At 37.3% G+C, this 26,166-nt stretch overlaps 2 protein-coding genes across 8 annotated transcripts in view; both read left to right on the top strand.

Moving 5' to 3' along the window:
- LOC100891905 overlaps window positions 1–25,431 on the top strand; it is a 37,909-nt gene extending 12,478 nt beyond the window's left edge. For 3 of the 7 annotated variants that reach the window (XM_030974706.1, XM_030974709.1, XM_030974710.1), the window contains 4 exons: window positions 18,574–18,695; window positions 19,006–19,079; window positions 21,666–21,831; window positions 23,579–25,431. In XM_030974706.1, the coding sequence (XP_030830566.1) occupies window positions 18,574–18,695; window positions 19,006–19,079; window positions 21,666–21,831 (362 nt within the window). In that variant the 3' untranslated portion in view covers window positions 23,579–25,431. Of the gene's footprint in view, window positions 1–8,003; window positions 8,040–9,678; window positions 9,715–18,573; window positions 18,696–19,005; window positions 19,080–21,665; window positions 21,832–23,578 lie in introns of all 7 variants that reach the window. The other 4 variants (XM_030974704.1, XM_030974711.1, XM_030974705.1 and 1 more) reach the window with 2 other exon arrangements.
- On the top strand, window positions 12,653–18,034 carry LOC115919956. The gene is made up of 5 exons (XM_030974703.1): window positions 12,653–13,541; window positions 13,847–14,165; window positions 14,493–14,761; window positions 15,077–15,402; window positions 15,809–18,034. Exons 1-5 carry the CDS (start codon window positions 13,349–13,351, stop codon window positions 16,802–16,804), a joined length of 2,103 nt encoding a protein of 700 aa, XP_030830563.1. The 5' UTR covers window positions 12,653–13,348; the 3' UTR covers window positions 16,805–18,034.
- Window positions 25,432–26,166: the final 735 nt, after the last annotated feature.

Raw genomic sequence — 26,166 nt, 5'->3', positions numbered from 1 at the left:
ATTCAAATTTCCTGCTCCAGTAGAATACACAACTTGGTTACTGGCCTTACTAGCGATGTTGTTGCAGTTTTCACTTTCGCTCTGCGGACGAACCCCTTGTTGTCTGGCATAACCTCTTGCACTCGGGCCATGGACCAGGAACATCTGTGCGCTGTTTCGTCTATGACGAGTACAATGTCCCCCACCTGAAGGTTACGACTTGGCTGCAGCCACTTTTGTCGGCGTTGTAGAGAAGGCAGGTACTCTCGCACCCACCTCTTCCAGAATAGGTCTGCCAAGTACTGCATCTGTTTCCACCGCTTCTTTGCGTAGATGTCCTTGTCGTCGAAGATCCCTGGAGGTAGCGTCGTTGAACCCTTCATAGTCAGCAAGCTGTTTGGTGAGATTACATCCAGATCATTTGGGTTGTCTGAACATCGGGTAAGAGGCCTACTATTTATGATGGCCTCCACTTCACACATGAATGTATGGAGCTGCTCCTCATTCTGGTAGGACTTTAGATACTGCTCTCTCATGACTGCACACAGTATCTTTCTGACTGTTCTAATTTGGCGTTCCCATACTCCCCCCTGATGGGAAGCAGCAGGAGGATTGAAATGCCATTTCATGCCATGGTTTGCATGAAAGTTGATCAGCTGGTCTTGATTCAGCTCCTTTAACGCCTGCTTCAGTTCCCTTTCAGCTCCTACTAAATTTGTACCATTATCCGAGAACATCTCTTTCATAGGTCCTCGGCGGCTGATGAAGCGACGAATAGCCTCAATACAGGAGCTTGTGTCTAGACTCGATGCAACTTCAATGTGCACCCCTCTGCAGGACAGGCATGTGAAGATTACGCCATATCTTTTCCTTATGCTTCTTCCACACTTTATTTCAAAAGGACCAAAATAGTCCATGCCAACTCTGGTGAACGCCGGCTCGTCGCTCTGAACTCGACTTCTTGGAAGTTCTGCCATTTTCTGATGACCAGCCTTTCCTTGGTTCTTTCTGCAAATAATGCATTTCCTTGCTATGTTTCGTGCTAAAACTCCAGCTCCTACCACCCAGAATTTCTGTCGTAATTCAGCTACCATGTGATTTTGTCCCTGATGACCAACTCTCCTATGGATGTATTGCATTAAAAGAGTGGTTACATGGTGCTTCTTTGGTAGGATGTATTGATGTTTAGCACTGCTTGGAATCTGGGCATTCTGCAATCTTCCACCTACTTGAAGTAACCCATTGCTCAATTCTGGATCAAGGTTACTAAGGGTAGAGCGTTTTGGTACTCCTTTCTCTTCTCCGTGACCAGCCAGTCGTTTCATTTCCTCTGGGAATGATTCAAGTTGCAATTGTTTAACAATTGCGACTTCGGCATCTTCAATGTCCTTATTTGTCAGGCTGAACATTTCACTGGAATTGCCATCTATTCCTTTCCCCTTTCCTTGTAGCATTTTCTTGAACTTCAATATCCAGGCAACTCCTCGTTTCAGCTTATCCCAATCAGAATAGTGCGACAGGAGTGCACTTATTGGATCCTCTTTGTTTATCATTGTGGCATGAATGTGAGTCTCATCCAAATCTCCTGACATAGTATCATCAGCTTTCTCCATTCTTGCTGGAGCTTTCACACCCTCAGATGGCCATATTTCTTCAGACCGCTTTAGGAATTCTGGGCCGTCAAACCATTCCTTCTTCTTGGTTAGTTCACTTGCATCCAATCCCCTGGATGCATGATCTGCCGGGTTTAACTTGGTAGGAATGTACTTCCACTGATTTGTCTCTGATCCATCTCGGATGATACTCAGTCTGTTTGTCACAAATACTGGATATCTGGCAGTTTCGTTGGCAATGTATTTCAGAACTGTTTGACTGTCCGTCCAAAATACTGTCTCATCCAACTCCATATTCATTTCCCTCTTGATCATACTGTCTTGCTTTACTGCGAGTGTTGCAGCAGTTAACTCCATCTTAACAATAGTGTGAGGCTTCAGTGGGGCAACCCTGGCTTTGGCTGTCAAAAATGCCACATGAACCTCTTCATTCTCATCTGTCTGTCTCAAGTAGGTCACAACACCATAGCCATCCATGCTAGCATCGGCAAAGTGGTGCAGCTGTCTGTTTGTTACTATACCAAAGTTCTTTGGTTTTAGACATCTTTCAGTCTTCACCTTGTCAAGATTTTGTAGCTCATTCATCCAATGTTCCCATTCCATTTTCTGCTTTTCAGGGATTGACTGGTCCCAGTCCAATTTAGCTTGGCACAATTCTTGCAGAATTATCTTAGCCTTCAGAACGAATGGTGCTGCTAGCCCGAAGGGATCATAGACTGAGCTCATTACTGATAGGATGTTTCGGCGAGTAGCCTTTCTTGACATTTCTTTCAATTTGAAGCCTAACTGGTCATTTTCTGGATCCCATCTCACACCAAGAGCTCGTTCAGTTGGAAGAACTTCCCTTTGTAAGTCCAAATCCTTCAATTCAACGGCATGTTCCTCCTTTGGAAGGGAATCCAAGACCTCTCGTCTGTTGCTTGACCATTTGGTTAACTTGAAGCCTCCCTTGGACAACACTTGTCTTAATGATTCAGCTAGATCAATGCCTTCTTGGGGTGTTGATACCGACTTCAGAAAATCATCAACGTAAAAGTCTTTCTGTATGGCATCTAGGACTTCTTCCTTTGCACAACCTTCATTGTCCTTTGCTGTTCTTTTCAGGGCATAATTCGAACAACTGGGAGAAGATGTAGCCCCAAAAAGATGGACTAGCATTCTGTAGGCTACTGGCTCTTTGGTGATATCCCCCTCAGGCCACCACAAGTAACGCAGCATGTCGCATTGGTCTGGTGTAACTTTCACCTGATAGAACATAGACTGTATATCTGCCATTATAGCCACTTTCTCTTTCCTCCATCTGAGGAGAACACCAAGCAATCTGTTGGTTAGATCTGGTCCTTGTAGGAGTTCCTGATTAAGAGACTTTCCTTTGTAGCTGATAGGACAATTGAAGACTACTCTAATCTTTCCTGGCTTTTGGGGATGATACACCCCATGGTGAGGGATATACCATACCTTCCCATCATGTCTGTCCAAGTCTGCTTCTGGAACCTTCTCTGCATAGCCTTGCTTTTCCAGATCATTCATGAATGTGGTGTACTGTTCATGGATTTCCTTGTTCTTTGATAACTTCTGTCCTTGTCTTTCCAGAAATCTTTCAGCTTGGTCCTTGTTGTTAGGCATAGCCACATCTCTCTGCTTTAAGGGCAGATCCATCTGATAATGATTGTCTTTCTTAGTGATAGATTTCTCCATTATGTCCAAGAAATTCTTGTCGTCAACTGACAGGCCCTCTCTGTGATCACTTAGTCTCTCTGTAAATTCCATATTGCAGAAGTCCTTGAATTTCCGTTCTAATTCCTCTTGTCTAGGAATGATGGAAACTTCCTCCTGTTTACAAAAACAGACTTTGTGAATATCTGCTTGCTCTTGAGCTTGTATACCATACACGAGCCAACCTAGCCTTGAGCGGATAGCATATGGTTCTTCGATGTCACCAGCTTTAATTTCTAGAGGCATCGATGCTGACGGAACGTTGGCTCCAATCATGAGAGTTACCCTTGGAATAGAGTTGCTGTTACTTATTTCTGGCAATTCTATGTCCTTCAGATGTTTCCATCGTTTCAGATCATTTTGAGTTGGAGCATCTGAAACTGTCACTGGTATACCATCTTTGACATAGATGGGCGGAAGATTGATGAATTCCTTCTCCTTTACTCCTGCGATCTGCAGCTCATCTACAGTGACTTCTGTATCTATCACTTCTTCAAGATTCAATGTCTTGACTATTAGCTTGGTTTTCCTAGTTCTTGCATGCAGCCTTTGGGTAAGTTCTGTGTCACAGAAGACTGTTCCGCATCCATTATCTATGAATGCATAAGTTGATATGCATCTGTCATTTCCTTTGTGCTTCACGATGACTGGGACTATCGTCATGCACGTCGATGTCTGGGGTTTTCCTCCAACACTTTTCTTCACATTGGTAGACCCTGAAGAGATCTTTCCAGCTTCACTTTGCACATCGGTAGATGTTGAAGCATCATTGGTGGTTTTCCTTGTATTTCCTTCTCCGTCTTTCATCCACCTGGGATCATGCATTAGAGTGTTGTGCATCCTGTCGCAGACATCACACTTGATCTGACTTTTGCATTCCTTTTTCAGATGTTTTGGTTTCAGGCATCGGAAGCAGAGGCCTTTCCTTTTACATTGCTCTGATCTTTCTTCAACTGTCAAGGCTTCAAATTTTCGGCACTCGTCAATGATGTGCCTTGAGTTGGTGCCACAGAAAGTACAACTTGGTTCCCTCTTGTCCTTCTGCTCCTTATCCTGTTGTGTAGCTGTACCAAATGCCTTTGTGCTTCTTGATTTTTGTAGTTTTTCTTTCTCATCTTTATTGTAGGAAGCATTTTTCTCAGTCCTCTGATATCCCAATCCCTGTACCATGGGATCGTTAATGTTTCTTTCAGTCTGTATGACGAACTGTGCCAGGTCTTCCAGGGTGGGATTCCTATTAGCAATATCACGAGTCAGGCCTACTCGTGATATCCATTTCTGCTGGAGATACAAGGGTAGTTTGCTTGCCAGAACTCTCAGAAAACTTGCACTATCCATGCCTCCTAAGTCCCCTGCTGCTCTAACATGCGAGCAATTATTGAGGTATATTGCGAATTTTCGCAATCCTTGCCTATCTCCTGATCGTATCTGCTCCCAGGCAATTGCCCTTTCCTTGTATGCATTTATTATGTTACTCTGCTTTCCATAGTCTCTGTGTAGCATGGACTTGGCTGTCTCATATGCCCTCTTACTTGGTTGTATGTGGGGGCATTCTCGAATAAGCTCATGCGCTTCTCCTCGTGTGTATTTTAGTAGAAGCTCTAGTCTTCTGAAAGGTTCATCAGTTCTCTTTTCAACCACATATTCAAAATTCCTTATAAAGGTAAGGTAATCAAGTGGATCCCCATTGAACGGCTCGAGATCTGGCGATGGTAGACTGTTTTCTGCAGTGAATCTAATCATCTCCCTAAGCATCTGTTTGGTGGCTCCTTCTTCATTGCTCACAGGTTCCTTGCCAAAGGCTTGTTCTTGTTCTTGTCTACGACCACCGACAAAATCACCTCTAACTCGTTCTTGTCCACGATCACGGAAAGAGTCACCTCTAACTTGATCTCGTTCTTGTCCACGATCACCGACAAAATCATCTCTAACTCGTTCTCGTTCTTGTCCACGATCACGGAAAGAGTCACCTCTAACTTGATCTCGTTCTTGTCCATGATCACCGACAAAATCATCTCTAACTTGATCTCGTTCTTGTCCATGATCACCGACAAAATCATCTCTAACTCGTTCTTGTCCACGATCACGGAAAGAGTCACCTCTAACTTGATCTCGTTCTTGTCCACGATCACCGACAAAATCATCTCTAACTCGTTCTCGTTCTTGTCCACGATCACGGAAAGAGTCACCTCTAACTTGATCTCGTTCTTGTCCATGATCACCGACAAAATCATCTCTAACTCGTTCTCGTTCTTGTCCACGATCACGGAAAGAGTCACCTCTAACTTGATCTCGTTCTTGTCCATGATCACCGACAAAATCACCTCTAACTCGTTCTCGTTCTTGTCCACGATCACGGAAAGAATCACCTTCCACTTTCCATTTCTGTAGCTCTTCCTCTGAGTCTTGTTGTAGAAGCTTCAATTCTGCTTGCAAGAGAATAGCAGTCTTCTGTCTTTCAATCTCCGCTTCTTCATCCTTCAAAAGCTGACTCTTTCTCAAATTCTCAGCCTTTTCTTTTGCAATTCGTATTTCTTGTTCGGCTTGTTCCATTTCATGTTGTTTTTGAAGTGTTCTCAGTTTCTTCTCAAGTTCACTCGTTTGATTTAAGGCTATCAACTTTGCTTTAAGTTGTCTTTCCTTCTTTCTCTCTCTTTCTCTCCTCTTTGCAGTACTGGCAGAAGAGGCCGATGATCCACATAATGACAATGTGGATTCTGAGTCATCTTGATCTTCTTTCCCATTCTCTAGATCTCTTTCTCTAGTAAAGCTCCTTATTGCACCACTCTCCTTATCATCAACATGATCAATATCATTGCCATTGGCATTGCTCAGTTCCTTATCTTTCACGACATGATCAATATCATTGCCATTGGCATTGCTCGGTTCCTTATCTTTCCCACCTGGGGATTTGGGAGTAGTAGATCTATTCCCATCCAGCATAATTGCAATTTAATTGATAAACATTCCTTTCAAATCAGCAGTAACGTGTAGAGCTATAGTAGAGTCTAGCCGATTTCACTTCAAAGTTTCATTTCATTCAGCCGATTTCACTTCTGAGTTTCATTTCATTGAATTACTCACTGTGTCACGTCACGTCAGAGACTTTAGTACTTGTGCAGTGTTCGCGAGTATCACGCCCGGGGGCTTTGCCGTGTCGAATTCCTTCATCCATGCAGTATCCGTTGAAGAATCGACTTTGTTTTACTAATGTAGAGATATCTACATATGATCCTTGAGACAATGTGGTAATTTCATGGTTCTTTGTTTATTAACACTCAACTGAACTCCAATCATTTCCATACACCGGAATGTACAAAGTAGCAATAGTAGTAGTAGTTTAGTAGGTAAAACAAAGTTTTCCTTCCTTGAATCCGTGCCCACATCATATCATATCTGTAGTTTCCATGTGACAAGCCTAGCTAGCTACGTTTGTACAACAATTCCAGTCAATCTACGGTATCCTCAAAACAAAAACTAAATTTGACTTCTTATATCTTGATCCTTACAAAATGTATTCCAATAACACGAACAATAATTTGCTTTCCTTTAACATAAAAAACATATACTTTAAATTTTAAAATCAGCTTTTTTCTTTTTTTCTTTCTTTCTTTCAAATTACATTGATTAACTAGCATGCAATATAACCAACAGCCAATATTTTACTTTTGATGATTCCCAAAGATAGATTGATAATATACATAAGGAATTGAAAGTCTTGAAGGAAAAAAAGGAAAAAAAGTTTTTTTCATTTTTTCGGCCCCAAAAATTGGGATGTGTCTTATACAGTATCTTGCAGAGTCAATTACCGTAACTGATTTAGATTTTGGGGTCACACGGTCAAAGGGTCATACGTGTATATATATGAAAAATAGCTTGTAATCACCGTTCTGAGAACCTGTTAATTAATGGACTACAATCAAACTCTAATTTTTTTGAATTGCTATTGTTTTGGTTTGTAAAATTGCTCTAGCTCACTTGTAACTCACTTGATCCAGGATTATTCAGTCTTTAGACGGTTGTTCCTATCCATGGTTTTCTTTGGTTAGGGTTGTCATCATATTTATCTGGGGCATCTTTCCACCATTCCTCAAGTCCAGATTTGAAGCGATTGATAGTGGTACTCTCCACAACTGCTAGCTGAAAGACCATTCCACACATTGATTATTCTCTGGCTGAATGAGTTTTTTCTTAGTGTCTTCCGGCATTTTAGCTTGTTATTATCATTATATATTCGACCATTCATAAAAAAATAAAAAAAAGCACAAATACACTACAGCATGGCAAGAGACAAGTACATAATTAGAACGAGCGAACATATGCAAAGAGATGTTGCCCGGAGACATATGCCCCCACACATGCTACTCTCAGTACATAATTAAAAATTCTATAAATAGAATATGGCACATGATAAAGAGGGGGGGGGGGAAGAAGAAAAAGATTACTATAACAAATTAAGATGGATTAATTGAATATCAAAAACTTAATTTAAAAGTTGATTAAAAAGTAATATTAAAAAATGCTATGAGATATGCCCTCAACTCTGAATATTTAGTTTGAGTATAATCCTAAAACCATTATTACATGAGTTGCATAAAATGAGCACAGCCATTCAGGAAATTAAATATAATAGTATTACTTTTCAATTCAGAATATTCTCATTTTCTAAAAATGTAGACATCTTTCAATTTGTAGGTGTTACATCTCCAACTCCAATGCCTGGTCCAACAGGTAAGCCTTCATTCAGGTATTACAAGACACAATAAAGATTGTTTCTCTAGTTTTTCATTTATATGGATTTGCTTTCAAACCTTTTCCACTAATAAAATGTTTTATTTACAAATACATTGTACTTGCATGACCTTCCTTTAGACCTTAAAAAAAACAGGTGTTGCCCTTTAGGTGCCAAAACATGGGTTGGCCGGTCGGAAATCTTTTTTTTATTTTTTATAAAGCCGACCGTAGATTTCAAATTTTTGGGGTCGGTTGCATAGGGCAATACAACATCCATTTTGTTTAGGCCTTATTCCCTAATCCATTCTTTTTTTAATTAAATCAGATTTTAAATCAAATTGTATTGTTCTTATCAGAAGATAAGTCTTCAGTCAGGTATTACAAGACCGATTAAAGCTTAAATTGACTCTCTAGTTTGTATGCATGCTGCATGCATGTGTTTCAAATGTATTCCAATAACACGAACAATAATTTGCTTTCCTTTAACATAAAAAACATATACTTTAAATTTTAAAATCAGCTTTTTTCTTTTTTTCTTTCTTTCTTTCAAATTACATTGATTAACTAGCATGCAATATAACCAACAGCCAATATTTTACTTTTGATGATTCCCAAAGATAGATTGATAATATACATAAGGAATTGAAAGTCTTGAAGGAAAAAAAGGAAAAAAAGTTTTTTTCATTTTTTCGGCCCCAAAAATTGGGATGTGTCTTATACAGTATCTTGCAGAGTCAATTACCGTAACTGATTTAGATTTTGGGGTCACACGGTCAAAGGGTCATACGTGTATATATATATGAAAAATAGCTTGTAATCACCGTTCTGAGAACCTGTTAATTAATGGACTACAATCAAACTCTAATTTTTTTGAATTGCTATTGTTTTGGTTTGTAAAATTGCTCTAGCTCACTTGTAACTCACTTGATCCAGGATTGTTCAGTCTTTAGACGGTTGTTCCTATCCATGGTTTTCTTTGGTTAGGGTTGTCATCATATTTATCTGGGGCATCTTTCCACCATTCCTCAAGTCCAGATTTGAAGCGATTGATAGTGGTACTCTCCACAACTGCTAGCTGAAAGACCATTCCACACATTGATTATTCTCTGGCTGAATGAGTTTTTTCTTAGTGTCTTCCGGCATTTTAGCTTGTTATTATCATTATATATTCGACCATTCATAAAAAAAATTTAAAAAAGCACAAATACACTACAGCATGGCAAGAGACAAGTACATAATTAGAACGAGCGAACATATGCAAAGAGATGTTGCCCGGAGGCATATGCCCCCACACATGCTACTCTCAGTACATAATTAAAAATTCTATAAATAGAATATGGCACATGATAAAGAGGGGGGGGGGGGGAGAAAGAAGAAAAAGATTACTATAACAAATTAAGATGGATTAATTGAATATCAAAAACTTAATTTAAAAGTTGATTAAAAAGTAATATTAAAAAATGCTATGAGATATGCCCTCAACTCTGAATATTTAGTTTGAGTATAATCCTAAAACCATTATTACATGAGTTGCATAAAATGAGCAGAGCCATTCAGGAAATTAAATATAATAGTATTACTTTTCAATTCAGAATATTCTCATTTTCTAAAAATGTAGACATCTTTCAATTTGTAGGTGTTACATCTCCAACTCCAATGCCAGGTCCAACAGGTAAGCCTTCATTCAGGTATTACAAGACACAATAAAGATGGAAATGGTTAGATGGATTTGCTTCCTACCTTTTCCACTAAATACAATGTTTTATATACAAACGCACTGTATATTTGCATGACCATTATTCCCTAATCCATTCTTTTGTTGATTAAATCAGATTTTAAATCAAATTATATTTTTCCTTATCAGTGGATAAGTCTTCAGTCGGGTATTATACAAGACACAATGAAGATTGCATCAGGCATGAGGTTTACATGCATGCAACATGTACTTTGAAATGTATTCCACTAACACGAGCAATTAGCAACAACTTGCATCATCATAATACCTTAAGCCATCTGTGTAATAATTATAACACTGCATGAAGGAGGTGGTGGAGGGAGGGAGGGAGGGGGGGGGGTGTACGGTCTTGTTCGGTGAAGGTAATTTGAATTAAATATAGACCATACATTATAGAGGCAATGAAAGAGAGTTTTCTAAACGAACCCCCATGTAAACCACCCACTTTTCATAATGAATCCAATATTTATTGATTAATCAGACAAACTTGAAATCTGCAAATTCATAGTCGATTTATAATTTCTAAAGTCTGATGTCTTGGAACATCTTTACTAGTCAAAGATAACAATTAAAGATTGACATTGATTGAAAGCTTGTCACTCATAATGTTGTTTCGTGATGTATTTTTGTGGAACTTTATATAGAGGTCCGATAATGGCTCATGTTCAAGTGGTTTATTGTGTAGCATGATACTGTGCTTATCTCACATATTTCCTCATAACAGAAATAGTACTATTATAGTATAGATTTCGGTAATACAGCTCATCCTGTTTTCTGGATGTGTGCTCTTTTCTGTATGTATATTCCCCTTAATACATTAAAGACCCTATCCGATGAACATAAATCTTTATATCTGTGGAAAGTTGAAGGAACGTAGAATTCAAATACAAAGGAATACAAAATATTTTCCCTTTGAGTATTGCAAAACAGCAAATTAAAGCATAATTTTCTGCATCCCTCCAAATAATGGATCAGCAGTTACGGTAATAACATGGGGACCAGATTGGCTCGCCTAGACATTGCTGAGGTTATGAGCCGTGCTTTATGCAAAGTCATTGTGAATATTCATAGTCCACATAATTATGATGGTGTCATCAAGTTGATAGCTAATTTATAGGTCGACAACTTTCAATTTTCAAAGCTTCTGATTTTTAGTCTTTAGATAAAGTACCATGGTAACCATGGTTTTTTTGTCCAAATTACAATCCACCATGGTAGCCATGGTATCTAACAATGATAAAATAGGGTCATCAAACAGTGTACATGTATTTCATTGTTTGGTACCATGGTTACTATGGTGGATGGAAATTTGGACAAAAAACATGGTTACCAACTTACCATGGTACTTAAAATAGCATTATATAAATGATATTATTGTAATCAATGGCTTAAATAAGCATTCTGTTGACACATAATTCACGTACTTCATTTTTTCACCTCCGATTGGGTCAAGTAGTAACCCAAAGATTGCTTTTTTTTAAATGGAACTCGGAAAATGAACTTAAAAGTGTTCTTGACTTTGTATCATATTCATAAAGATTTTGATCTGTCAGCTAACTCTTTACACCCCATCACCCATGTACACATTTCTATTTAATACATGCCTTAGAATAATAATTAATGGTATTCTGTCTTAGCTTGGAATCAATCAAATATGTGATCTTTTTTATTTCTTTCTTGTGTTCTATAGGAATTTTCTTCTCTTTTTTAATAAAAAATAATAATAATAGTGGGTTCTTGTATAGCGCTCATGTCAGTCAGATTTGACCCTCCTGGCGCTCCCGATTATTACCCTGGCTTTAGCACGGCTGCCATACGGCGCTCTAGCATTTCTAATTCTAACTAATACATGTAATGCATTTTTATTTTGTTATGCTTCCATCCCCACAAGTAGTGTAAGAGGCATCATTTCTAACAGAATATACACAATCAATCTCAAATCATTATTACTAATCACAGAGGTGTCATATATATTTCTGTTTTCAGTTGCCAATTGATATTATAATTAAAACTGTCATTATCTATACCATATCAGACAGATTTGTCTTTCATTTTCAAATTTGTTATTTTTGATAGCCTATATTCATTTAATCACTCATTCATTAAGTGGTTAACAAAATGTTGCGTTGATAGAATTACATGGCCATTTATTATAGACGGTTAACAAACATTCATCTGCTGCTGTTTGTGGATATGTTTTTGGTATCTTATTGGTCTTGTGCAATAGCAATGAAAACTTGAACCTTTGTCATTGTCATGTTACATATCAATATCCCAGTCACATCATTAAAGCTCATCTTGAGCTCTGGTATGGGCATCTTATGTCGAGAGAACATGGCTATAATTTCTGCAGTAGATTGATTGTTTGAACCAGTGAAATAAAAACAACCTCACAACAACTTGCTGGAAATCATCTTCAATAAAAACCACATCTTTTATTTGCACAAAGAGACCTATATAGCCTAGGAAGCATGTCTACATTGAAATTACGAAATTTTCCTGGTTTGTAAACAAGAGAAATTTTAATAGCAAGAAAATTTCAAAAATAGCAATAATTCAGGATTGTGACTGCTGTGATTCAATTATGACACATCATGAAACTTGCATGAATCGTAACCATAAACTATAACCACTAAATTCACAAACACTTCATTTGTGCAAAATTTTCTGGTTTGACAGAACCAGTAATCCTTTTCTTTTTTTGTTTGTTACAAATCAAAGTGTTTTATATACCGGTATTCAAATGATATAGATGCTGCTGATAAGTATCAGCTTGCATGGTGATGTACATGTAGATATACAGTAGGCTTGCGGTTGCACCATGTGAGAGAGGGGGAGGATATTGGGAAGTCCTGAGAAGGACTCCTGATAATCTTTCTTTCTTGAGTGTGTGTATATGTGACCCGCTACGGCAAAACCCGACGCTTCTCGGCAAATCCCATTGTGTTGTAGGCCCGTTTGAACATGAAATTTCGAATTTAGGGATCAACTGAGATTTTTGCATGGTCAGAAAGTCTATTTTTTATAAATTGATTTAGAGAAAAAATGAACTCAAAAGACGATCTAGAAGTATTTTTAATTATATTTTGTATCTAATCATGTGCTCCATTGTCCAGTGAAATTAGTTGAAACAATGCGGTCAAAAGAGGGGAAAGTTCGCGATTCATCGCTTGTTGTTTTCCCTCTCAGTTTATCACGTTTGAGTCGATCCCTGACGTACTTGGTACGAAAATAACGAGAAAGGATCGGTTATTCCAAATATGGTTATATTGGGCGGTCCTAAATAAAATTGCCCAATGAAAAATGCCATAAAAGATGACATCATTTCGATAAGCTGTCAAGCAGGCCGTAAACAAAAGCCCGTTGCCAGCCACGTGATCCAAATCCAGACACTTGATTCGCCAATATTCGCACATGACGTCATTGCCTTGTTGTTGTGATTGTTCAGCGGTCAAATTCTCGCATCGAAACACCAGCTTTTTCTTCGAAAACTTGTTCAGAAGTTTGTTTTTAATGAGCTAGAGTTTCATATATCAAGTGAAATACGTGTATTCGTCGAGTGGCTAGTACAATGTCGAGGAAAAAGAGGAATTTAACGGATAAAACCGTCGCTTCTTTGTTGAATGATGCATCGGCGTGCGGTATGGACGTGCATGGCTTGACCGAACACTTGGCTGACTACTTCGCGAACCCGACCGAGCCCCTGGCCGCGGGCGAGAGAGGAACTCCTTCTTCTCCTAGGCCTAGCTCCGACTCTGAATCTGGTAGGTTTATTAATATTATCATTATTAAAAAGGTAATCAAGTTACTTAATTAGGTCTACGCCCATATTATTTATTAAAGACTTGTTTCGAGAAAAAAATGTTCGAGCAACAAAAGCTAGATTACTTTATTTTAAGTGCACTAGACTTCTAGGTCTAGATGTCTAGATCTACTCTAATTAAAATTTATAATTAAATTAGATTATGATTTATGAAGCTTCTCATACCGATAAAAAAAATCTCTGCGGAGTCTAGACTTCTTGTTGATATTAGTTTTTGAATCTCTCTTTTATAATTGTACTTAACAGAGTCTGATGAGTTCGAGGAGGCAGGTCCAGGACCAGCAGAGCCTTGTGAAAGCCGCGATGAAAGCGGCGATGAAAGCGATTGGGTCGATGAGGCAGAGGAGCCTATGGATTTGTCAAGTGACAATGAAAGCGTCATACGGAGACCGGGTCCTGTCATTGATGACGTGGAGGAGGAGGCGGCAGCGGCTACAAATCTGGCCCAACAAATAGATCTTGATCTGGAACCGCTGAAGGATCGCGTGAATAAATGCAACGGCCGTATCTTCAATGGAAGACGCTGTATAGAACAATTCTCTGTAGCCGAACAAGAGTCCATAAGGTATGATTGGATCTGTCACTATTTACTCCTATTTCTTTAAAATAATGTCTAAGGACTGGATGTTTATGTACAAGCTGCAGTTTAATGCAAAATATAGTTACATTTATTCTAAGCTAATTAGATTTTCTCCTTTTTTGCAGCATTAATCAGTAGACCCTGAATATGTATGCTTTTATAAAATACTTCACCACTAAACTGCAGTCTACTGGTATCTTATGAAGAAAAAAATACAACAAGTTGGACATTTGGTTTTCTTATTATCATTATTATCATTGGAAGTAGATACTAGTAGCATTATTATTTTTCATTTCTATTTTGCCATTTCAGATATTCAACCAAAGAGCTCACGGAGTTCGAAAAGGATTTACTTCTCCTGGGTATCATTTCGTCTTCCATCAATGATGGAAATATGACCCAGGGGAAGAAATCTAAGCCAACGGAGAGGAAAAACACAAGGATGCGGAATTTTTGCTATGGGCAGAAACGGATCTGTAGATATACGTTTTTCTACTTGATGGAGATTGGGCCACAGAAGTTTACGAATCTCAAGAAGTGGTATGCCAGCAATGGACTCATCCCAAGGAGAAAGAAGTCAGGTGAGGTGGTTTTCTTATCCTTTCACAGATGATGAAATTTATAATGAAGTTAACATTATTTTAATTACATTTATATTGAATTATTATTATCTTCAGGTGTGACTTCATAATAATTTGTATTATCATTTTGTGATGCATTTAGTCATAGTAAATCTACCAAAGGTTAATTGCGATGGTTTTTTGACAGTTATTTTCACTACAACTGGACTCAAAACTTGACATCTAATCCCTCTACTTACTGTTTCAATCTATTCCGACACAATACTGATCATAATAAATCTTACTTTTGTTCAATATTTGTTCATTGTTTTCCAGGAGGACGGAGAGGCAAGAAACTTCTCAAGCTAGAGCAGGTAGAGGCGGTCGTCAAATTTATTTTGAATTTCACCGCAGAACACTGCATTCACCTACCAGGCAGGATACCAGGGTTCAAATCGGCTGATGTGAAACTGCTGCCGTCCTACGTCACCAAGGCGCATCTGTGGAGGCTCTACAGAGATGCTGCTCCAGAGCATGGACCCGTAGCTGAGTCTACCTTCCGAAAGCTGTGGAGCGACCTTCTCTCCTATGTGGTTGTTGCCAAGCCGGCCACGGATCTCTGCTGGACATGTCAGCAGAACAACAACCTTATCACCAGACAGGTGTGTGTTGGCTAAATACCGATTGTTTTAAATTTCATTTTGTTTTACGCTGCTGCCCCCAATGGTGCTAAAGTATTTTCACGTAGAGTTATAATATACATGTATGTAGCTATTAATGTACCAAGCATAATCAATATTATAATTTGGATCCTTAGGAAAACGTTACAAAGCTCTGTCCAAATTTCAGGTGTTTTAATGAAATGAAATTTGCTACAATACATTTACTCTTTTCTTCTTCCAAGTCAACCAACTTTTACTTTATTGTGAGCTGGTGTTTTCCATTTGAGAATGATCTACTTTGTAGTGTAACAGAAAATATTTAATTTGTAAAGAAAAATAGTAGATGAGAAAATTCGACTAATCAGGAGATTTTTGTTTTGTGTTGCTTTTTCCCTCATGTCTGCAGGTCAATGTTCCTGATGAAGAGAAGACAGAGGCACTCAGGAGGCAGGAGGAGCATCTTCTGGAGGCCCAGAGAGAGCGGGATGCCTACAGGACAGCCTGTCAAGCCTCAAAGGCAGTCGCGAGAGAGCATTCTATCAAGAAGCTAGGGAAAAATGCTGCGAACTCCAAGCCTGTAGTTTTTCATTACAGCTTCGACTTTGCACAGCAAGTGCATTATCCAGCTGACCCCCAACAACCTGGCCCTTCGTATTTCCGTACACAAAGAAAGTGCCACATCTTTGGCATGGCTGCAGAGGGTCTGCCTGCTCAAGTTAATTACCTTGCAGATGAGGGCGTCAGCTGTGGTAAAGGAGCCAATGTTGTTGTAAGCTACATCCACCATTTTCTGGAAAACTACGGGATTGGAGAACAACATGTGCACTTCAATGCTGATAACTGTGCTGGACAGAATAAGAATAACACCATGCTCCAATATCTCTGTTGGCGTGTGGAGAGTAATCTCCACAAATCTGTCTCAATTTCATTTTTGCCAGTGGGACATACTAAATTCGCCCCTGACTGGTGCTTTGGCCTCCTCAAACAAAGGTACCGCAAGACCAAAGTCTCCTGCCTCCAGGACATAGTTAATGTTGTAGATTCTTCTACTGTGTCAGGGGTCAATATTCCACAGCTCGTTGGAAATGAGAAGGGGGATGTGTTTGTGAAGGTGTACGACTGGTCCAACCATCTTGGCAAACACTTCAAACGATTTCCTCGTATAACATTCGCCAGACACTTCAGAGTTACTGAAGATCATCCTGGTAGAGTGTTTTACAAGGAAAAGTCTGACAGTGCTGAAGAGATGTTTGACCTTGCTCGCCCGTCACCTCCACCAACACTTCCTCCACTCATCCAACCTGCAGGACTTGATGCCAGTCGCAGGAAATATTTGTATGAGCAGATCAGAGAGTTCTGTACGCCAGAGACTAGGGACTTGGTATGTCCAGCACCAGAGTAGCTTGGGTCAAACCATAAACTTTAGGTACTTAAATTCCTCTAGGACGTATTCAGCATTGAAGTGTACAAAGTATTTTTTCTGTCTACATGTAATAAGTAGCAGTCACTTTGTCCACTATAGTTTCTGCCATTTCAGTTCAGCAATATAATAGCTTGGGTCAAACCATAAACTTTAGGTACTTAAATTCCTCCAGGACGTATTCAGCATTGAAGTGTACAAAGTATTTTTTCTGTCTACATGTAATAAGTAGCAGTCACTTTGTCCACTATAGTTTCTGCCATTTCAGTTCAGCAATATAATAGTTCCATGTGTTCATTTATTCTAAGCTTGATGCATATCAGCACTTAACATCAGCACTAAATTATCGGTGTTTGGCCACTGCCATATGTTTCTATTTGTAAAGGTTTTTGTTAGATTGACATTAACAATGTCTATCCTATGTACATACTATTGATCTCTTCGGCTGTGAATTTTGTATGAAACGAGATAACTCAAAAGATTCAAAACTGTACATCATTAATCCTTGGGCACTAATGCATAATAGTTCATGATTAGTGTAGTCACTAGTCAGATTGCATTTTTTATGGGATTCGTTATTGTTTTTTCTTTACGTTGATAATGAAAGAATATAATTATTTTATATCTGATACTGATTGACTGAAATTGATATTTTTGCATTATTAATCTCTATCTCAAGAAGACAATAGTTCTGTCAAATTGTCTCAACTGTTACTTTATTGTACATTCCTTAATGTACCAGGATATTTTTTACAATACATGTATTATAGGTTATCTGTTGTCGAGTGACTTATAAGTTTTTTTGTTTTTTTTTTAATCTCAAATAGCCTTGATTAAGACTAATGCTTTTTATCATAGCTTTTATTAAATATGACAAAATATAAATCATTTTGAACTCGCTTCTTGTGTTCCAGTAATTATCATTTAAAAAACAGATTCTGTCGGGTTTCAAGTTCAACGCAATTTGTTATTTCACTTTATTGCAATCTTTTTTTTTATATATTTAAAAAAAAAAAAATCATTTTTATTACATCTGGTTTTGTAATAGGCCTATTATTAAGCATAAATTTTAAGAAAATGCATTATTACATTTTATTATTGCAACATTGATGTAACCTGCTATTATTTTGTGTACGAGAACAATTTTGTACTGATGAAACATAATAAACCGTGGAATCGTTTTCCCAACAACTTTGCCTAGTATAACAAAAACTTTGAAATTCTTTTGTTTTCTATTGTTTTTAAAAATTATCATAACTTTATTAATATTTATTCAAATCTAATGGTTTTAACAGAAATGTAAGTTGGGTATGTGTCAAGTATGCCTGAAAAATTACAAGACTTTAGCTTGTTTGGTTGATGCCGTTGCTATGGAGTGAATGTGTGCATGTTTTTTGTGTGAAAATTGAACCAAATTCTTAACTTTAAACCTCAATATCTCATAATTAACTTCCGGTGATTGAAATCACAAAAATGACAATAACTTTGTCAAATTTGAATCAATTTCTTTAAATGAGGTATCATATTAAAGGTCATACCTTACTCTTTCCAATGACACCAAGAACTCAATTTTCATTTTTACCATGAAGTGTTGGGTTTTGCCATAGCAGGTCACATATAGTCCTGAAAAGGACTGTTGGTGTAGTCTTGATATGTTTGAGAATTTGCAGAAAATTTGTTGTTGAAAAAATGATAGTCACTGCTGATACATGTATTTGAAAGTTTTTTTTCTTTCATGTTTTCATTTGCAGTTCTCCCTACTCACGGTGCTATTATCCAAGGTATCGTCGAGACAACTGAGAACTACACTGCAGCATTGGAGAATGACACATCTCTGGCCTACACGAAATTTAAAAATAGATTCATTGCTGCGGTAAGGACCACCTCTACTTGTATATAACCAAACATCTGCTCCGATTACAATTGTTGTCTGGCCTTGGTTGTCAAACATACAGGGATAGGGTTTCATGAGACCATGGTTACAATGCCTTGCCATGTAATCAATCCCAGAGTCTTACAATAAATAACTCTGAAATGAATGCTTAAAATTGAAACAAAGATTGGAAAGGGGAACTTACAAATGGGGGAAAAAAATTCCTTTTATTTGGAAAGTTGATGTTTTTTCTTTTTTAAGAGATCCAGTCTTTATCTGTTGCTATATCTTTTCTTTTTTTTAATTATAGGTGATGTGTTTCTATGCGCACAATGACCCAGTATACCTGGCTTACTATGAAGGCATGAAAGTGACTGATTTTGAGTGAGTAATTTTCTAACCAACTACTTCTATCATGTTGGGGAAGGTTTATTCTCCACTTTATCACATTTTTCATATATTAACCGGGCATGGTGGCTCAGTAGTTAGAGCGCCCGCCTCATGAACAGAAGGCCGTGGGTGTGAACCCCGGCCGAGTCATACCAAAGACTTAAAGTTGATACTCTAAGCAAATAAATGTCCCTTAATTTGTTACCTACGGCAAGTATATGTTATTTTTAAGTTTTTCAATTACTTAGTATATCACACAAAAATTCTGTCTACTCGAAATCCTCAATTGAAATGTCTAAAATATCCGCCTCTCTTTGCATAGAAAATCAGTCACGGCGCTGGTCTACTATTTATGACCTCACGTCCGGGAGAGAGTATATTCACGTACCCGGATGTTCCATAGCAAACATGTGCAGAGTGATACGATTTTCTGCATATTTTTGTTTCAAAGGCTGAAAAGTCTAATAAATCATAATTCTATGTACCATTCTTTACCTTCCCCTAGTACTTCATAGTATTAATATCAATTCCCCTTTTAAAAATTATGACATATATGCCAACGATGTGCTATTAGTCGATATTTTCACCATGTAATTTTTGTTTTGGTGTTGAAATCGGCCCAGGCACGGAGTGAACAGTAGCTGTCTACCCATGCACAGTTCATTACCATACACTACAGCGATCTCCCGATGGTTTCTTCTTCCTTTTCCCCATGTCTTTCGCCTTCCTTGGCCCTGAACATCCTTCATCTACCAATTCTGACACCGGTAGTCAGGAGCAAGTCTTTGTTAGTTGTTTTTCTTAGCTGGCAACGTCGCTTTCATTCTCTTGCAATTGCCGATAAACATATAACTAGCTCACGTACGTTCCATCACAAGCAAGCAGCGCCTAGAGCAGCGGTTTGGTCTTACCTCCCGATTCTGCTCGCTTCACGAACGTTCATGCAAGAGCCGCATCACTCGCCAAAATATTATAGAGGAAGCGCGCTTGCATGATCTCGTTCAAGTTTGATATTTTACAACATAAAATGTTTAACTGGTACTGTATCCTTTTTTGAGGCAGGCACACACATCTATGATAAGTACTATCATAGTTCTAGACCTATTCGTTTTACAAAACTGCTCATGTACATCTGATGACAATATAATGCATCCGCCTATTCATAAGTGCACGATTTAACTTTAATTCCTAAGCAGTAAACTCGTCTTAAATCTCTACCAAATAGGTGAATATAAGGATATAAAAAGAAATCAGCGACTGGAAAATGTTGCTTCGTTATTCTTCATTCAAATGAAAACAGAAAATCCATCAAATATACTCCTTAACAACAACAAATCTAAGCTCTGACAGGATAGCATTTACGTAGGGATATCACTGCCATTCACTCTCACTGAGCCCATGACTCCCGTTCGTGACGTCACGGATAGAGGCCCGACTCTACGTGCACTTCCGGGTTTCAGACTTAGATATTTTGGTAGAGTTTACTCGAATAAATTCATTATTCTAAACTTGTTTTGTCGGGTGGACACCATTTGGTGTTATTATGGGGGTTAAAAGCTTTCTATTTATGTAATTATCTCAGTATTTGGGATTGTCTTAGAGTATCAACTTTAATGTATAACAATGGGACCTTCTGCCTTCTAGCTAGGCGCTCAGCATATTAGATTGGAGAAGGGTAGTAATAACATTTTATGTTATGCAGGGCCCGCTGGAAGAGCAGTTTCATAACCGAAGTGGCTACCCTGGGTAAATAAAATGTTATTATTATTATTATTATTATTATTATATACTCCAGGGCCCGCCGCTTACAACTTACCATTGATGGTAACTTTGCTATCTATGGTAACTACCATGGAAAACTTGATTTTGATTGGCTGTTGAGCCCTGTTACCATGGTAGTTGCCATTGATGGCAAAGTTACCATCAATGGTAAGTTTTATGCACCAGGGCCCTGGTCTCCACCAAAAAAAAGTATATTGCCTTTGGCATGGGCTGATATAACTCCAAAAATATTTGATGAAATTTGTTCATTCTAAAAGCAAATTTTGAAGAATTTAATTACCCAGATTTTGACTTATTATTTTAAACAATTGATTATATCGTTTTATCGTTAAGTGTTGTAATTTTTTCATCATAGTCATTGAAAAATGTAATTTGCATTTCATTATGTACTGCAGATTTTTGTTGAGTACCGTGGGTCTACTATATTCAATTCTTTCAAATTCCTTACCAACATGAAAACAATGGTTCACACAGAATCAATCATAATATGGGAAAACCATAATAAATTTCTTCATACTGTGGTTTTTAAATGAAAAAATGTCATCAATTAGTTCTCGAGTTATATTGAAAGTATCTGGGGGAATTGATTAATGTTGGTCGAGTGTGTATATGCATCAAGTGCGAATGAAGCTGTAATGTTAACAAATATCGCATCTATCGAAAACTATAGGCTAATTGGCATATCAAATTTAGTGCTTCTGAATAAGTTTCTACGATACACATAATCTATATGATGCTAGTTTTGATTATTGTTCATTTTTATCTTTGATAATTTCTTTGATTCTTTCTCACTAATAGAAAAAAAGGGAAACAAGCTATTGTGCACTTTGAAGTCTATTTCTCCCAATTGGATAACGATAGCTCAGTGCCAGATGCACACACTGTACTACTGGATCAAGTGAATACTCGCCTGTTGAGCCCATTTGCTATTATCACTGGCACTATAAGAAAGACAGAAAACTAAGTGAGTATTTTCATGCCTCTGCACACCAAAGGTGATGCCAGAGCATTACCGGTATGTTTTCGGGTTGTCTGTCTGTCCGTCCATACGTCCGTTACGCTTTCTCGTTATCGCAATATCTCAAGAACCATTTGAAATATGAACTTCAAACCAGATGAAAATATGTACCACCATAAGAAGACAATCTGATTAGACTTTGGAGTAACTACGCGGTAGGTCAAAGGTCACATATGTCAACTTGGAAAATTCCAGGTATTGGCACAATATCTCGCTAACCAATAGAGATATATATATATATATGAGGCTCAAACTTGGTGATAATATGTTTTACCACAGGAAGATAATCTGATCAGATTTTTGATAAATAGGTCAAAGGTCACAGAGGTCAATTTATGAAATTACAGGTTTTATCATTGTTATCACGATATCTCAAGAACCATTTATAGAGGTATTAGCCTCAAACTTGGTGATAGAACGTATCAACATAAGACAGTCTCATTAGATTTAAGTTAAGTAGGTCAAAGGTCAATTTCTGAAATTACAGGTTTTTAGCCTTGCTATTGCAATATCTATACATGGTGTCTAATTACTACCGGTATAGGAAGATGATCCAATCCTATTTTGGGGCTAGTAGGTCAAGATCATAGTCGTCAGTTGACATTGATAGGGGTTTTTTTCATTGTGATATGTCACAAATAATTTCATCCATTTCCTATACTGAATTTAGGGTATAGGCATATAGGAGATGCAGTTGCATTTGTCTTGTTTTTGTCTCTTTGCTTCTTCTCCTTCATTTCTCCTTCATTTCTCGACCGATTTCGATTTGGTTTGCTTTATATCGTAGAGCTAACTTTGGTACACTAAACTTCTACACAGAATTTTGAAATTGTTCCCCATTAATTAATTATGGTAATTTATGCAAATTTATTCCAAAAATAACAAAAATTGCTTCTTTTCCCTCATTTCTTGACCGATTTTGATTTGGTTTGCCTCATCTGGTAGAGCTAAATTTGGAACACTAAACTTCTACACAGAATTGTGAGATTTTGCTCCATTGATTATTTATGGTATTTTATGCAAATGAAATGAAATTATGTCCCTTCCAGGGCATCAAATTTTTTATTTTTTGACCAGTTCAAAAGTGTACCACATAAAATTTACGATATTTGTTGTTGCGAGATGCGGATGAGCGCTACGTCATTGACGTTCTGGTTTATCATATTGAATTGCGTTATATATGCAGGCGAGACCGCCGAGAGCGTTTCCCTTGTTTTTTTATATTAGCACAAAGTAATGATTGCTACCAAGCTTGACAGCACTCATTTCTCTTGCAATAGATTGGTACAGTGAAAACTAGTTCATATGAACATATATTACGTTATATTTTGTATGAGTGAAAAAACATCTACCAGTAATTATTTTGAAGAATAAAAGGTAAAGCGGCAGGTCATGAGTGGAAGTTTCACCAAATATTTCATACAGGTGAGGAAGAGAGGGAGTTGGGTGAAAGACTGACATGATATTCTTTTCCTACTATTTAAAAAAATGCCATAAAAGAGATCAAATGATGATGGTTATCGACCATTTTGACTCTGAATTCATTGATTTTAAGAGGAAATAGTATGAGGGAATGTGCAATTTTCCAATTTTACATGCATGTTTACAAAATATGATCTGTTTTACAAGTTTTCTTCTTTGTACTCCCCTCTCTCTCTTTATCTCTCTCTCTCCGGCTCTCTCTTTGAAACAGGTTGGCTCTACAAGCCACTTGTGCTTACAGGCTTGATGTTCAGCAGCTAGTAAAGCCGCTGATCAAGGATAGCAGATGAAGTGTCAAGGCTCTCACTTTTTCAAGATATGACAAGCTAGATTAAAAATATGTCAAGCTACAAGGCCCAAACTGCAATACGGATGCATTCTAATCAGGATTTAATGGAAATATCCCCATTTTGTATGCCCCCACCCCCCTTCAGCCAACTGATCTTGGTACAGTGAATGTATCCCTATGTTCAAACTTGTGTGTGTTTGCATCTGTTAGGACTCCTGCTTACCTCTAGATCAGTCTAGATTATGTTCGGCAGGTAGCTGATGCCACAAATCAGGGCTGTTGTAGCATATGGGTGTATAAAGGCTCAACACAAATACTGAGTTTACTTGCCAAACACAATTAGAAAAAAAAAAAATTCTTATGCCTCGCTTGCCCTAGTTTTAAATTAAGACTACCCAAACTATGTAAAAGAGAAAAGAAAAATAAAGCATGCAAAAATTATATATAGCTTGATTTTGGCTTTCTGTTCATTCTCGCCTTATACTACATTAGCATACGGTATGATGAAAAGCTTTTGTATATCCGAATTTAAAGCTATTCATCGTATGAATTTTTTTTCTTCAGACAAAATCAGAAAGTTTAGTGCATTTGTAAAAAGCGGCTCAAAAACTTGTCTAAGAGTAACTGAATGAATAATCAATGATATTTTCTTGAACATGAACTTGATGTGTGACAGATGAATATTGATAAATGTGTGGCTAATTATATTGCTAACTTTGTGCCGTAGATATGATTGTAATCAGACCAAGGCGTATAAGGCCTGTCTTCATCAGCTCAAGTGTGCCAAAAAACCTGTTAGTTTCAGACTCGGGCTATTATCACGAAGCTAGAAATTGCGTCTTCACCAGACAGATCGGCTCATCACAATCTAGCTCAGACGGGCGCAAATAAGCCCACTATTTCCTAAATAGCGGGATATTTAGGAAACAAGACCAAATTTTCTCTGGATTTTTTCTTGATCAAATATCCCACTAATTGCAACTGCGGGCTGATGAAGACACAATTAAGCTGGATAATTTGCGATTGGGATTGTTCAAATAGCAGGTTATTTGGCAAACTTGAGCTGATGAAGACAGGCCTATGGTCTAAATAAGAAAATGCCTTTTACAGCGTGATTAAGAGTTTCAGCTTCACTCTATCACGTATATAACAATAATAGATACATTTGTAAATTGCCATTTCTTTATCTGTAAATGTTCTTTGTAATGGAGGAAGATGAAATATAATGCTCTAAAACTAAATGTATCCTTGCTCATGTGTCTGCTACAAGCCCAAATTGGACTACCATAAATCCCCCCCCCCCCCCAAAAAAAAAGAAAAAAAAAAAAGAAATTGTAACATAACATTTTCCTGATTTTGTAAATGATGGCCATTTTTGCAGAAAGAAACTTTACAAAGAGCAAACATTCATTGTTGTGTCACTTCAATCATTTTGTGGCATGAAACTTTCAAGAATCTGAATTACTTGCAAAATTCACAAAGCTTCATGTAGCACAAATTACTGGCTAATTTTTCCTTTTGAGCTTACAAAGTGATGAAAAGTGAGTATATTTCTGGGTCGTAGGATGTAGAAGAGGCTTTTTTCACATTCTATCAACCATTTTACTCAAAATGTAGAGATAAGATTAGATAAGAACACATTAATTAATGGCATAGCATGCTGCTTTGCTTAAGACAAAGCCAATTAAAGCAAGCATATTGTTTTCAGTTCACATCGAGATCATATTAATCCCTCCCTTTGAATGACTTTTGATAGGAACGTAGAATAGGCTATCAAGAAGAAAAAAAAAATTGTTAAAAATATTAATAAAAATGTCAACCTTGCGCTGTGCTTGATTGACATCATTGGTCTAATAGAGTGTACTTTTAAATGTAATTTGTATAAAATACTTAACTTTTAATATCTTGCTTTATTTTCCAAACATAGTTTGAATAAAGTAAGGTATAAAGTGTAGTGTAAAATTGATATTTTGTTTGTATGACTGAAATAAAATTGCATAGTTGTTATTTAATGAATAAGTTCAAGTACATTTAAAGTATTTTAAAGTTTATGAAGGGAGCATGCCTAGTCTAATATAGGAGATATTATTAATATTATTATCACAATTATAAAGTTATGCTATAATACAATGGGAATCTGTCTTAATTGGTGGCATTAATATGAAGGGACTCTTCCCCTAAAAGACTCCTAAAAGTATCCTGGTTAAGCATATTTTTTGTGTGATTTACTTTTGCCAATGTCTTGTTTGTATGTATTCCTTTTTTAGTTGAAATTTGTTATCTATTATATTTGCTTTTATACAAACAACTGTATTTATCATATATGTACATGTATATATGCTGTATGTATGAATGTTTACTTTATTGCAGTATGTAGCATGATTCCATAGCAAAAACAAACAATGTATTTGCACTGTCGTATTTAAATACATGGGATAAGAGGAAATTTGTTTCTGAAACAATTTTTCAAGTTATAAAAAAGAAAGGCTTGAAACTTCTTTGAACATGAT

Source organism: Strongylocentrotus purpuratus, unplaced genomic scaffold (genome assembly GCF_000002235.5).
Source record: "Strongylocentrotus purpuratus isolate Spur 01 unplaced genomic scaffold, Spur_5.0 spur5_scaffold_7, whole genome shotgun sequence".
In the NCBI taxonomy this organism is placed as follows: domain Eukaryota; kingdom Metazoa; phylum Echinodermata; class Echinoidea; order Camarodonta; family Strongylocentrotidae; genus Strongylocentrotus; species Strongylocentrotus purpuratus.
This window is presented reverse-complemented; position numbering and strand designations above follow the sequence as displayed.

Excerpts from the sequence above, each read along its gene's own strand:
- LOC115919956 (XM_030974703.1), top strand. The coding sequence starts at position 13,349 with ATGTCGAGGAAAAAGAGGAATTTAACGGATAAAACCGTCGCTTCTTTG. Across the intron at positions 13,542-13,846 it reads TAGCTCCGACTCTGAATCTG|AGTCTGATGAGTTCGAGGAG; the intron begins GTAGGTTTATTA and ends TGTACTTAACAG. Across the intron at positions 15,403-15,808 it reads ACAACCTTATCACCAGACAG|GTCAATGTTCCTGATGAAGA; the intron begins GTGTGTGTTGGC and ends TCATGTCTGCAG.